This window comes from Larus michahellis, chromosome 6 (genome assembly GCF_964199755.1).
Source record: "Larus michahellis chromosome 6, bLarMic1.1, whole genome shotgun sequence".
Lineage (NCBI taxonomy): Eukaryota > Metazoa > Chordata > Aves > Charadriiformes > Laridae > Larus > Larus michahellis.
In genome coordinates this window covers 72,346,175-72,359,861 of record NC_133901.1, presented here as the reverse complement: position 1 = coordinate 72,359,861, position 13,687 = coordinate 72,346,175, and the positions used below count along the sequence as shown (strand labels likewise).

General features: G+C 55.9%; 1 protein-coding gene across 32 annotated transcripts in view; it reads left to right on the top strand.

Moving 5' to 3' along the window:
- The first annotated feature begins 1,655 nt into the window (after window positions 1–1,655).
- Window positions 1,656–13,687, top strand: part of EBF3 (EBF transcription factor 3) — a 130,375-nt gene continuing 118,343 nt past the window's right edge. For 26 of the 32 annotated variants that reach the window (XM_074589931.1, XM_074589918.1, XM_074589928.1 and 23 more), the window contains exons 1-4: window positions 6,197–9,434; window positions 9,661–9,817; window positions 10,219–10,282; window positions 10,966–11,021. In XM_074589931.1, coding sequence (XP_074446032.1) covers window positions 9,301–9,434; window positions 9,661–9,817; window positions 10,219–10,282; window positions 10,966–11,021 — 411 coding nt within the window. In that variant the 5' untranslated portion in view covers window positions 6,197–9,300. Of the gene's footprint in view, window positions 1,796–6,196; window positions 9,435–9,660; window positions 9,818–10,218; window positions 10,283–10,965; window positions 11,022–13,687 lie in introns of those variants that run through there. The other 6 variants (XM_074589935.1, XM_074589923.1, XM_074589919.1 and 3 more) reach the window with 3 other exon arrangements.

Below are 13,687 nucleotides of genomic sequence, written 5' to 3'. Positions count from 1 at the left end.
TCAACTTCCCTTGAACGAACCCCCAGAATTTTCCCAACCCATGCAATGAGTATGTTGTAAAACAATTAAGGTCCAGATCCTCCAGGTACCCCCATGGGACTTCTTAAGGCCACCATTGGGTGGCTCCTGCTAGGTCACCAGATCCCAGGTCCACCCCCCAAGCCCCAGACATGGAGAACGTCCCACAGAACATTAAGGCCAAGCACCTCCATTAACTGTGCACGTAGCGGGGACACATCAGGACACCAGAGAGCAGGACCAGAGTTGTGTTGGCTTTTTTAGGTCTAAACCCAACTTTGAGCACTCCCAGCACATCTGGACAGCTGTTTCCCAAGCGCTTAGGCTGGTGTAAGCAGCAGCCGAGCTCGTCCGTGGGGGAATGCAACAGAAACGACCCCATGAGGTTCCCCCCTGCCCAGGAGAAGCTGAAAGCTCTGGGATGGACACTGCTGTGCGAGGTAGTGCTGGCCACGGCCACCATCCCTGCACCCACCATAGCCACAGTCCAATGTCCTCCCCACACAGACAGGCTCCTGCCCGGCCGCCCACAGCCTCTCTGCTCTCCCAACTGCTCCAAGTGATTGCTCTGGGCAAACTAAAACCCTGCCAGAAAGTACCTGCTGTCAGAACAAACCCAAAGGTGGGCGTTACCTGAATTTATAACCAAGGTCAACACCGATAGGCTTATTTTTTATAGATGTAGCTCCCATTCCCAAAGCGTGGCTTCACTTTGCTGCAGGAATCTGCCTGACTTGGAAACTGCTCCTTTTTCTTTTTCCTAAATAGCTCCGCATCTCCTAACTGCACATCACTTACAAAGATGTTGGATCACTGGAAAGCCTCGGTGGTAGCAGAGAGCTCGCTAAATACCACAGCGGTTATCACCTCCTCGAAGATTAACCAAATACTGCCAGAGTTCCTCTGCGAAACTGGGAGAGGGAGGGGAAGAGCAAAAATAAACAAAATAAACTCCGTCCTGGCCAGCAGCGCTCTCGGTGCGCAGCGTCGCCATACAGCCACGGCCGTGCCAAAATCGAAGATCGATGTAGCCAAGAAGTTCTTGAAACCCGGTACCTGCTAACATCGCGCCCGGGATGACAAAGGAGCGCGAGCTGTGAGCATCCATTCAGGCTGCAGAGGGTTAATTAAAACAGTTAAAGAGTTTTAAAAGGCGTCGCCAGCGTCTCTCCGGCCACTTCTCCCCCGCGTGCGACCGAAAGGTGGGAGCGGCGAGTTCACACACGCCAAACGCCGCCGGAGCTGCAGCCCCAAAGCACAAACTGTTGCGTTTCTAAAGCGTTTTGCTCCGAAAATCGATCACACACACACACCCCCCCCCGCTCCCCCTCGCGCCTCCCCGGCCCTGGCCCCGCCGGCTCCCCCCGCCGGGACCCTCTCCCCGCCGGGAGCTCCGCGGGGCGAGGCGCAGGGCAGCACCCGGGGGGCGAGGGGCAGACGGGGGGGTCTGCTGTACGGGGACGGGACGGGGCGAGGCCCGGACCCCCCCCTCCAATCCCCCGGGACCGCGCCGCCGATTCCGCCCCCGCGGGCGCCCCGCGCCTCCCGCCCGCCTCCCGCCCGCGCAGCGCGGGGGGGGCGCTTGCGCACTGCTGCGCTCCGCGCACCGCCGTGCCCCACCGAGCCTCGGCGAGGCTGCGGTGGGTAAGTAGTGTATTAAAGCGCGCAGAGCACACGCACACTCCTCCGCCGGTCCCCTCCTCAATAAACGCTGCCCTCCGCGCGGGTTGGGGCTTTCCCTCGGAAAACCTCTCCCTGGCCTAATTAGCCGCCAAAGGTAAGCGCCCGCGTCCGCGGGTCCTGCGGCGTCCCCGGCTGCGCGCCTCTGCGCGGTGGTGGGGGGGGGAAGGGGGGAAGGGGCGCGGGAGGGCGAGGAGATGGGGGGGGCGCGGGTGGCGGAGCGCCCGCTTACCTGGGACGGGCCACACCGCGCGTCTGTGCGCCCCGCTGCGCGCCCCTGCGCGCCCACCTCCGTCCCGCCTCGCAGATACTCGCCGGCGGCCGCTTGCGCGCAGGTAGCGCGGTTGAGGGGGGTGCTGCGCTGCGCTGCGCGGGAGTCTCCGGGGGCTTTTTCAACCTCCCGAGCACAAAAAGGGGAGAGCCGGGCGCTGCCGGAGCCGCACCGCCGAGGTGCCCGGGCTAAAAGGCAGGAAGCAATTAAAACTCCTCCTTTCGGATTAACAACCAAAAATTGATCGATCTGTCAGGAATACTGTTGATTTATGAAAGGTGCTTATTTCCTTGGTATGGAGAATTTTATGTTCTCTAGGTGAAACTGAGTTCACCCAGCTCCAGAGTAGATTGATGTTTTAATAAAAATAAATAAAGGGAAAAAGCTCGCCTGGTCTTTGGGGACATCAACTCTCAAATCGCGGAGTTAGACTAACAAATCAAATTGCATTATCTTTACATTTCATATCTTTTAATCTAACGTCTCGGAATCGCGGGCAGCCTTTCTCCTCCGCAAAGTTTTTAAACGCGGTGTTTAAAAGTTCAAATAACAAATAAGCGGTGTTTCATCGCCGGAATGGAAGGCGGGGGGTTGGGGGGGGGGGGTGGGGGGGTGGCGGGGGGAGCGGGCACGCCGCGCCTGCCGGCGGCGGGGGCCGCGGGCGCGGAGCGCGGCCGCCCCGCGCAGTGTCCTGTAGATGGCACACCGTCCCCACGCTAGAGCCGCGGCCGCCGGATCTGCGGCGAGAGGGGGAATGTGGCGAGAGGGAAACGCCGAGCTCAGCACTTGTTGTTTACCCGCAGCCGGGCGCGTCTCTGCCCCCGCCGCTCCGAAATTTCATTGAAAATTCCAGCCCCCCCCGCCCCAGCCCCTCTCCAGGTGCGCGGGGAGCGCCCGAGCCGCCCCGCCGGCCGCGGAACTTCCGCGCTTTACCCCCCACCCCAACCCGCTGGATGTGGGAGTGCTGGGTTGGGCGGGGGAAGGTGTGCGGGAAGCGCGGAGAGGTGCGGAGCGGCGCGGAGCCGGCCCGCGGGGGCTCCGGCCGGGCTGGGCGGCAGCCGGGCGCCCCGACACGTTTGTCTTTGCAATGTAAATTGCAGCGGGACAAATTGCTTATTAATAGTCTGGAAGAGAAGGCACTTTCTTTCTTTCTTCTTTTCTTTATCTGTTTTTATTTCTGCATGGCCCCCAGCTATGCTCTGGGCAGCCTCACCGCCCAGCGGTTTTCTCTTCATTTCAATATCCTAAAGAAAATGCAAATCACCACGCTGTGGCCTTTTTAAAAAGTTAAATTAGCAACAGCTTTAAGTGACTCCATTAGTATGGAAAACATACAAATGTTTAATGTGGGAATAGCCGGTCTTCCCGAGCGCCGCTCGCCCCGCTCTCGAACGGAGCCAGGCTGTGGGCTGACGGGGAGCCGCAGCTCGGGGCCCCCCCGGTAATGCACCCCGCGGTGCCTCCGCGCATCACCGCCCTGCTCTTAAGGCTTTAATTATTTTAAAAGACCGCTGCGGCTTGCGGGGAAACGGCGAGGCGGCGGCAGGCGACGGGGCAAGGGGACGGGGACCTTCCCCCGGTGCGTGTGTGTGTCCCCCTCCCAGGGCATCTGCGTCCCTCCCGGGCGGGCGAGCAGGCGCTGCCCCGAGCCCGGTGCCCGGTACCGGCGCTGCTCCCGCGGGGTTGCTCCGCGGCCGCGCTGCCTCCGCCGTGGCGGAGCGGGAGATGGGCATCCCGGCGCCGGGCGGGGGCAGCTCCCGTTGTCCGCCTCGGGGAGAAAAGTACTTGTTAAAGCGGAAAGTTTTGCTCCGCGAGTGCGGCGGCGGCGAGCTGCCCGTTCCGCGGGGCTCCCGCCGGTTCTCCGCGCCCGGGCGAGCCCGTTTCGGGCAGCCCGAGCCCCAAACCACGAATATTCGGCCGCGCGTTGGCATTGGATGTTATCGGATCCCTGCAGGGCAGAGCCAGCCCTGACCACGAAAGAGTTAAGGTTTATATTATTCAGTAGAGGTCTTGTTAGGATGTAATCTGCATTTTCTAACTACTGCGTAATAAAAAGTGAGAAGTTTTGAGACACCTTTCTTGATTATACCTTTGGCGATACTTTAGGTTTTACATTTAATTTGCATTTTGTTCTTAGTGAATATTGAAGTCTTGAGTGGAGGATTGAATTTTATTAGGACATCTGGACTGACAATATCAAATCAGACACCAACGTCCCAAAGCATGCTAAAATTTCAGAGTTAATTAGAACGAAGTGTGTTTAATTAAAGCCAATTATAATATCTGAAATTATCTGATCGATCCTTGTTTGTTCAGTTGGAGTCAGTTTATATTGTTCTCGCCGCACGACAGGACCTGTCCGGCCGCCAACTCCCCGCCTGCGCGCCCGCGCCCGTTCCGCGCCCCACCGCGGGGGCGGCTTCCCCTCCGTCCGCCGGAGCCGCGACCCCCCCACGCCCCCCTCCCCCGGCCGCGGGGAGCGGGGAAGCGGCGGTGGGCGCCCGCCCCGCAGCATCCCCCGGGCCGCGCCGTCGGGCAGCCGGGAGCCGGGCTGCGGCCGCGGGGAGTTTTGCCTTCCGAGGAAAGGCTCCCGTTGGACACACGGCTGCCAGGGCTGGCACTCGGGCAAGGGGAAAGTTTAAGCCTTTTAAAAATTTCTTTCTCTTATTTTTTAATATTTTTTTTTTCCTAAGAAGTAAATCTTGATTTAACAATATCGGGGTGGCGGCCGGCGAAAGCGCGCCTGGAGGAGCGCAGGGCCGAGCGCCAGCTGGAGTAAAACAACCCTGCACCGGCGGGGAGTTTCTTTACTCCGAGGCGGCCGCACCATCTCGCCGCGCAGCCTGGCCGCGGGGCGCGCAGGGGCGCGCAAAGGCGCGGGAAGGGGCGCGTACGGCCCGCCGAGGGACCGCGGGGCGGCCCGGCCCCGACGGCTCCCGGGCAGGCGGTAGGGACAGTCCCGTCCCCCCCACCGCGCCCCGCACCGCCCCCGCGGTGTCCTGCGCGGGGCGCGGAGCGGGTCAGCCGGCTGCTGCTGCGTGCGCATCCCCGCGCCCGGCAGATGCGGGTGTCTGCACCGCACCGCTGTCCCCCTTCGCCTCCCAGCCGGCTTCTCCCCGGGCCCGGGATGCTCAGGAATTTGAATTAAAGTATTGAAATCGGCCCAAAGCCGAAGGGCGGGCGGCGGGTGAGCCGGAGCCGCCCGGGGGGCCCAGACCCGCTGCGCGGGGCGGCCCTTCCGCACACTGGGCCCTTCACCGCCGGAGGGGGGGTGGGCGCTCCCCGCAGCACCGGCGGCAGCGCCCAGCCGGGCCCCGGCTCGGCCTCTGCACGGCCGCCGCTCCGCCGTGGGCGCAGGTTGCGCGGAGCCCCATGCAAGGGCCGGGCCGGGCCCCCCGCGGCGCTGCGCCCCCCGCGCTAATTACCTCCTCCGCCGTAAATTTACGCCCTGGAAGTACCCGCCGCGGTACCTGGGCGTCCGCCGCGCTATTGAAAATACCCGAAAATACAAATTTATCACTCCTCTGCCACGCAGGAAACAAGAGTTAGCAGAGATTTGTTTCGGTTAAACCGGGCATAAATTACACCTACTGTAACCGAGCACGTTAGTAATGAAGGCGCCTTCGCACAATAAAATTGAAATATGCGCCTTGGCGAGCTTGCGCGGGCCCGGCCGTGCCCCCCGGGGCAGCGACGGGCAGGCGGAGGGAGAGCCGAGGCCAGCGCTCGCCTCTCCCCGCGGAACTTCCCGCTGGGAAAGTTTTTTGGGGTGGGAGCCGCTGCTGGGGGTCGGTGGCGGGGGGTGGAAAGCGCGGAGCGGGGCGGCCCGGCCGCGGCGGAATTCACGGTAAAGTAAATACGGGCTCAAACTTCTGTGATGTAAAAACGTAAAATGGAAAAAAAAAAAAAAGAAAGAAAAAAGAAAAAGGAGAAAAAAAGTGAAATGATTAAGATAATAGTCCCGAGGGGATTGTCCCGAGGAAAAAAAAAAAAAAAAAAAGTTTAGGAGAATCCTATAACGGCGGTGGAAATGAGGCTATCAATTTTAATCTGCGCGATCCACGTACGGCGTGTGATTATGTGTTATTATGCGGTGCGGGGCGAGAGGAGAGGCCGGGCTGCGAGGCGTGATTTACCGCGGCCGCGGAGCTCAGCCGGCCCGCGAGGTGCGGGGGCCGCGGAGCGGGGCCGGGGCGAGGAGGTTGGGGGGGGGGGGGCGGGCAGAAGGGGGGGACACACAGGACAGCTGGGTTGCGGCCATCTGACCGGCTCCGCCGTGACATCTGGGAGCCCACTGGTGTGTGGCACGCGAATCGCTTGATGTCGCTATTTAAATGCAAATTTGCGGGGGGGATCACTGAAGCCTCACCCCGTAAATTCACACAAAAGGGAGACTTGGCGCGCCGCGCCGGAGGAGGAGGAGGAGGAGGAGGAGGAGGCGGAGGAGGGCTGCGGAGCCGGGAGGGCTCGGGCCGCCTCCGGCAGCCGCTCACACCCCCTGCCCGCCCGGCGCCGGGCCGGGGCCCCGGTGCAAGGTGCCGGGGCGGCGGGCATCCCCCCCCAACCCCGGTCCTGCCCGTCTCCCCCGCGCCAGTCCCGGGCCGGGGACAACTTGCCCGAGGTGGGGGGACTGGTCCTAACCCCCCCCGCGCCCCAGGATGGCGGCCTGAGAGCGGTGCGGAGCGGGGAGCATCCCGGGCGGGCTCCCGCGGCCGCGCAGTGACACACACACACACGCACACACACGGGAGAAAAAAAAAAAAAAGAGAAAAAAAAAAAAGATAAAGTTGGTGAATGATAAAGACCGTATTTTCCACGCTTTGGGTGCAGGACCAGATGATCTAGAAAATGAGCTGAAATAGATTCAGCCTCAGAGCCTGTTGTGAAGAGCAGCTGATTCCCCCATTTCTGGCCAGATGGCTTCTGAACACAGATTTGCATTCATTTTCGCTTAATATCGTCCAAAATAGTGGGGCAGCTGCATTTGTTGTCAAAAAGGTTTAAAACTCCCTTTCTTTCTGGGGCAGGATCGTTACCTTATGTGATGGGCTTATGGAACTTTTTTTTTTTTTTCCCCCTCCTTAGTCAACAGTATCAGATTTAAAAGGATTTGTTTTAAAACCTTCTAATTTGGTAATCAGATTTAAATCGCCTTGGCGCGTGTAATCTGAATTAAAGATACTGTAAATGATTTTAAGCATTACGCTTTCGTTAGCGGAGGGAAGGACCAACTTCGGCATTGTGCTGTGCGTTTTAGGGAATATGTTACAATTATAGCGTTGTTGGGCATTTTTACCTTATTTTTAGGAGGGTGGATTTTGCGAGCTGGGGGGGGGACCGGCAGCCCCCCGGCGCCCGCCCGAGGTCCCTAAATGGGTCCGTGCCACCAAATGCCACCTCCACCCCGAGCACCGCATTGTTTGGGAACTTTGCTTTGCTCGTCCCTCCGCGATAAAAGTGTGAGGTTTTGTAATCTGCTCTACTGTACCTCAAAAGCTCCGGGCTGATTATGAATACAGGAATTTTCTTTTAATTTATCATGAATAGTTTCCATACACTTTGATTTAAGGTTATTAACATTCTATAGACAGTGGCATCTTTAATATGTGGCGATCGCTTCTAAAGACTAATCTCATTACCCTCAAATAGTCATAAAATATGATTTTATTATACTTACGTATTTAATTAGACGGCCAGCAATGTAATGGATTTTGAGATCGGGTAGAGCAACAGCTTTGATAATTCACTTATCTTTGGCAATAGTCATTAACCCCCAACACCAGCAAAATAGATTGCTTTCTAACACATTTTTTTTTTTTTCTTTTTTTCTTTTTTTTTTTTCCCCCCCTCCCTCACCCCTTGGAGAAAGGACCCGGGTGGGGGGGAGGGGGGCTGTCTCCTGATAGAATAGATCGGACTTCGATTTCCACCGATTAATTAAAATATCAGCGCGCGGACCTTGGCGATTCGCAAAAATATTGGCAATTCGCACACGCTAAAAAATAATAATAATTAAAAAAAAAAAAAACAGAAAAAAAAAAAACAAACAACAAAAAAGGGAAGTCCTAACCCACACTGGGCGGAAAAAGCTCATCACTCGAGGCGGATATATAGATATATATGGACAAGGCGGACATATAGCTGGGGAGATACATGTGCAGGCTTGAAATATAGATATTGAGGTGCCTGTATATATAGAGAGAGGAGCGCGGAGGGGGTGCCAGCAGCCCACCCTTTGTCCACCCTCTGCCCCAAACTAGGGTCGCGGCCCACGAGGAGGGGGGGGGTCACCAGTGGATGGTTCTTGGAGGTTACTTGGAAGATTTGGGGATGCGACTCGGTCCCCCCCTCGTTGCCCCCCCCCCCAACCCCCCCCAACAACCCCGGGGTTGCTGGGGGGGGTTGTGTGTGTGGGGGGGTGCGGCGCGGGGGGGGGGACCGGGGCAAGAGCGCGGCGGCAAAAGCCTGAACCCCACGCTCCATATATGGCGCTGACCCCGCCCTCCTCCCTTGCGTCATCAGTGACGCCACCTCTCCCCGCCGTGGCGGGGGCCCGGCTCCCGGGGAAGGGCGCGCTCCTCGGGGAGGGAGGGCCGGGCTCTGCGCGCCTCCGTCCATTCCGTGAGACGCCAACGGGCCCGCGCCCCGTTCTCCCGTGTGCCCGGGAACACCTCCGCGGTAATCAGTATTATTTTTTTTTTTTTCCTCCCCTCTTCTTCTCTTTTTTTTTTTTTTTTTTTCCCCTTCTTCTTCCCCCCTCCGTTTATTTGTCTTTTGGAGCAGGAGAAGCCTTGCCAGAAAGTGGTCGATTCAGCAGTGTCCTGAAGCTTTTTTTTTTTTTTTTTTTTTTTCTCCCCTTTCCCTTTTCCTCTCTTCCCGAGGCCGGTTTTTACTAGGATGACACCACGTTGAGCGCGTCTGCAAACAACAACAAAAATATTTATTCTTTTACCCCCCCTCCCCCCCTAAAAAAAAAAAAAAGCAACCTCGCAGTGTCGCCGGCTGCAGTTACACTTTTTCTTTCTTTTTTTTTTTTTTTTTTTTTTTTTTTTTAAACCACCAAACTGGAACGCCATCCAACTCGCTGCACAGAAGTACTCAGTAAATTGTTTATGTCGTGCCAATACAGGACAGATTGAAGAAGGAAGCAAGACTTGAACTGGGCTTTTCTCCTACTGATCACAGGGAGTAAAGTCATCTCTTATATTCCAGTCGCCAAGGAGAGAGAGAGAGAGAGAAAATCAAGCAACAACCAACCCACCCCGTATCTGACATTTCCCTCAATTTTAACCCCTTTTGGTTAGGAGCTGGTTTTGCCCAAATTTGTTTTAATGTTTGGGATTCAGGAAAATATACCAAGAGGTGGGACGACCATGAAAGAAGAACCGCTGGGCAGTGGGATGAATCCCGTCCGCTCCTGGATGCATACGGCGGGGGTAGTGGATGCGAACACGGCCGCCCAAAGGTACGTCTGCCAAATCCTCTCCCGGCGGTTTTCTCCTCCTGTATTTCTCATCCCGGCCGTAAATCCCCCCCACTCGCCCCCCCCCCCCCCCCCGCCCGCCCCGTATCACTTACAGCCTCCCCGCTCCGCGCCGCTCCGCGCTCCCCGCATCCCCCCGCGGCCGCGGAGCCTGCGCGCCCCTTTCCCCGCCGCTCTCACCCACGCCTTGTCTTGTTTTCTCCCGCAGCGGCGTGGGGCTGGCTCGGGCACATTTCGAGAAACAGCCGCCTTCCAATCTCAGAAAATCCAATTTTTTCCACTTCGTCTTAGCTCTGTACGACAGGCAGGGGCAGCCAGTGGAGATTGAGAGAACAGCTTTTGTGGACTTTGTGGAGAAAGAGAAAGTAAGTCTGCCTGTTATCTTATTTAAAAAAAAAAAAAAAAGCAACAAAGCAACAACGTTTAAGCGTGATTTAGTTGATGGAGGCTAATTTCCAAGCCCGGCAGCCCTAACGGGACTCCAGAGGCGCCCAGACCACGTGCGGGTCCCCCCGTTATTGCGGCCGCTCCGAGCAGAGCCCGGGTTTAGAAACTTACCGCCGCGGCCCCCACTTATTTTTAACGCGGGGAAAACGGCTAAACATGACATATTTGCACCGAGATAATGACATCATCAGCGCTCCACGAAGTGGGCTGAATTTCTGCAAACTGTTAATTCCGAGCCGCTTCAGGGACGAGAAAAATGTGCGTCAGGAGGAGGGAGATATTTTTCATGCTAAATGTAATTATTTATCGTTACTTGCAGGAGCCAAACAATGAAAAAACTAACAATGGAATTCATTATAAACTTCAGTTATTGTATAGCAATGGTAAGTTGTCGTTACCTCATTTTTGAACGTCCGTGTGCCGCAGAAAAGTCTTACTTTCTTTTTCAAGGCCTTTTGGAAAAGGATATAAAGATTTTGAGATTAAAATTACACGCGTGTAAACACGGCTCTTTCCTTGGCATATAAGGAAAACAAAACATAACCGATCAATAAGTCAATGGTACTTCACATGATTAACCGGTTGGTCTTGAAGTGGAAAGTAAAAAAGGGGATCGATAGCTGCTCCAGCAGAACATCACTTTTAAGTGACTTTTTTCACTTTTGCGAATTAATGGTAATTATTGGGACGGGGTGAGCGCGGGGAGTAGGCGGAGCGGAGCCCCAGGCCGGGTTCCGCGGGGGGACGCGGGGGCTGTCCGCCTCAGCCGTGGGCGTCCCCCGAACCCCGGCCGTGAGTCCGGCCGCAAACCGGCCCGGGGGGGCTTCCCGGGGCACGGCCCCCCAAGAGCCAGCTTCAGGAGCGGGCGAGAACTCTGTCGCTGGGTGATTTCTGGCTTTTTTTTTTTTTTAATTACTATTATTTTTAATTTTATTTTTAAGCCTGGCGCGGGTGCCGATCCCTGTCCGTTGCAGTTAATTGCCTGACCTCATGCTTTCATTATGTAATTTGGGTGGTTCGCTGCTGAAATCCTGATAGGAATTTTGTCTCCGCTTTCCCTCCCCAGGAGTCAGGACAGAGCAGGACCTGTACGTTCGGCTAATAGACTCAATGACCAAGCAGGTGAGAAAGTTTACGCTTTTCTTAACACGCAAGTTACTAAGTTTGTATTTTGCCCCCGCTTGGGGGGGCGGGGGGGATGATTAGACCGATAGACGGCACCTACTTTTAATTTACCTGAGCGAGTAATTCGGGTACCTATGACCGGGGGATATTTTACAAAGCGAAAAAGGTGTGTTGTTGCTGTTCGAGGAAGCGTTGGCATCATTAAATAGTGTGTGTGGCATTAAGTACAACGTCATGTGAACAGATGTTTGATATAATTAATTTAGCAAGGCAGAGAGGAAAGGGGAAAAAAAACCCACCAACATCAAGTTGCCCAGATTTATTTTTAAATGCACTTTTCCCCCTTTGTAACTTTTTTTTTTTTTGCCATATTTTTCCCCGGTGAGAAAAGGGCAGCCCTCTTCCTTAGGCACTCCGAAACTGGCCGGGATTAGTCCTTTTCTTTAATAACGCGGCGATGGAGTAACGCGAGACGTTTATTTGGATTTAAAAGTTAAATGTGCTGAGGTGAAAAGTCATCTTGTTCTCCTCTAGTCCATATTCACCTCTCAGCCCCCCATCTCCATAATTCAAACTCCGTGCTCCAGGGGTCACCCAAACCCGTCCGTTTCCCTGAGATCAGCTTCTGTTTCTTCCTCAAACCTCTGTCATACCTTGTAAATAACATAATTACAAGCAGTTCCTTATTAAATTATTTAACCTGTCTTGGTCAACTTTTCCGATGATAACTACGTGTTATCAGCGTTGCACCGCAGCAATTAAAGACAGAAAGCTACTTACTAGCTTTGGATTTTATCAACTTTATTTTTTTTTCTGGTGAGACATTTCACGATTTTTATTTTTTTTTTAATTTTATTTTTTGGAGGGGGGAGGGTGGTGGGGAGGAAGGTGAGAATAGGGAATAATTTACAGTGTTCTGGAAATCAGATACCAGAGATGGCAAATAAAACCATTCCGCCACTCTGCCGGGTTTTAACACCCCCGGGCCGAGGCAAAGCCGGCTCACATCTATTATTTTTTTGCTAACTTTGCGGTCACCGAGCAAGGGGCGGGAGAGACCTTCCCCGGGCCGGGATGGGCCCCGGGAGCGGAGCGGAGCCCGCGGCGGCCTCCGCACTCCGCGCACGGCCGCGCTCCCACCCCGCGGAAACTTTCCGCTTCTCTTTGGCTAAAACCGGGTCGGATCTCAACCCCCCCGGCCCCAGGAATGAAATAGTGTGATTTCCTCCCGGAGAAAAGCGGAGCTGGCAGGCGAGGTGCAATTCCTCTGACAAAGGCGAAGGCGTTGTACCCTTCAATAATTATTTCAATAGGTTACAGAGGAGCCCTTTTAAACTCTGGAGCGCTCTCGAGTTGACAATGTGGGTTTATTTCCTTTGTATATAGCGGCTAAATGTTTTCGGAAATCGCTGTAGTAGTCTAATTAAGAGGCTTACTTAGGCAGCTATAAGTTTCGTTACCGATGAATAAAGGGGCGAAGAGGATACGTTTTAAGTACACTTTTATTGTTCGTTTAGGCTGCGTACCTTTGCAGCAGAAAGAGTGCTGAAAATAAAGGCTTTTAATCTCTCCTCACTGACGGGAGAGGGAAAAAAAAATAGCCCAGTTACTGATCAAAGAGTCAATGGCGCTGAACCGACAGTTTATGGATTTCTGTTTGTGCTACAAAATAAAAAATAAATCACTTATAAATACGTGGTTTCATCAGAGGAAAAGTAACAATCACCAGAAGTTATATGGCACGCTGCAACAACAAACACTCGCAGCCACAGGCTGCTTGTTATGTCTGCGCTGTCATATATTACCCCCTCGCTCTGCAAAACAATACCTGGCGGCGGGGCCCCCCCCGCCCCGCTCGGCCCCCGCCGCCTCCCGGGGCTGCCCCAGCGGCAGCGCGGCCCCCGGAGGGAGCCCTGCTCGGGATTAGGCTCATCATCCCCCACCCCCCCACCAGACACCCCACCCCCCCGCTAATTAACACCGGGGGAGGTTGCAGGGGGCCGCCTCTGCACCCCCGGCCCCGGGGTCGCGGGCTGGCGAGCCCTCCCGGCGGGCAGGGATGGAGGCAGGGAAGCAGGCAGAGAAGCAGGCAGGGAGGCTGCTCCGAGCCCGGCCAGGCGCTCCCCCAGCCCGGCGAGCGCCGGGAGCGGCGGGGCGATCCCGCACCTCAAGCTCCGCACCATCTGTTAGAGCCCATGCTCAAAACCCACTCAGCCGTGCGCCCAGACACTGCCTTTTTACCAGAGAAAAATCATTGTTAGCAGTTTCAAAATAAACACCAGATTGCCCATTAGCACTTTCTTCCCAAATATCATCCGGTAATAACCATATTGCTGTGCGCGCTCCTGGGATTCCTCAGGGCGGTTCAGGCACTTCTGGGTTGATCGGAAAAATGCTGCTGGGACTCCTGCGAAAGGCGCCGGGACTCGCTCGGCGGCCGCTGCCGGGGGTGGGGGGACGGGGGGACACGGCGCGGTGGGGCGAGCGGCGACCACCGAGCCCCGGCCCGCCGGTACCGAAGGCGGTGTCGCGCCGCATCCACCGCCCCGGTGGTTTAAGCGATGTAATAATGTCATTGCGTTTAAAGGTGGTGGTGGTGGTGGTGGTGGTGGGGAACCACCCCAAGGCAAAGCTCCCCGCCGGCCGCGGGAGCGGAGCGGCGG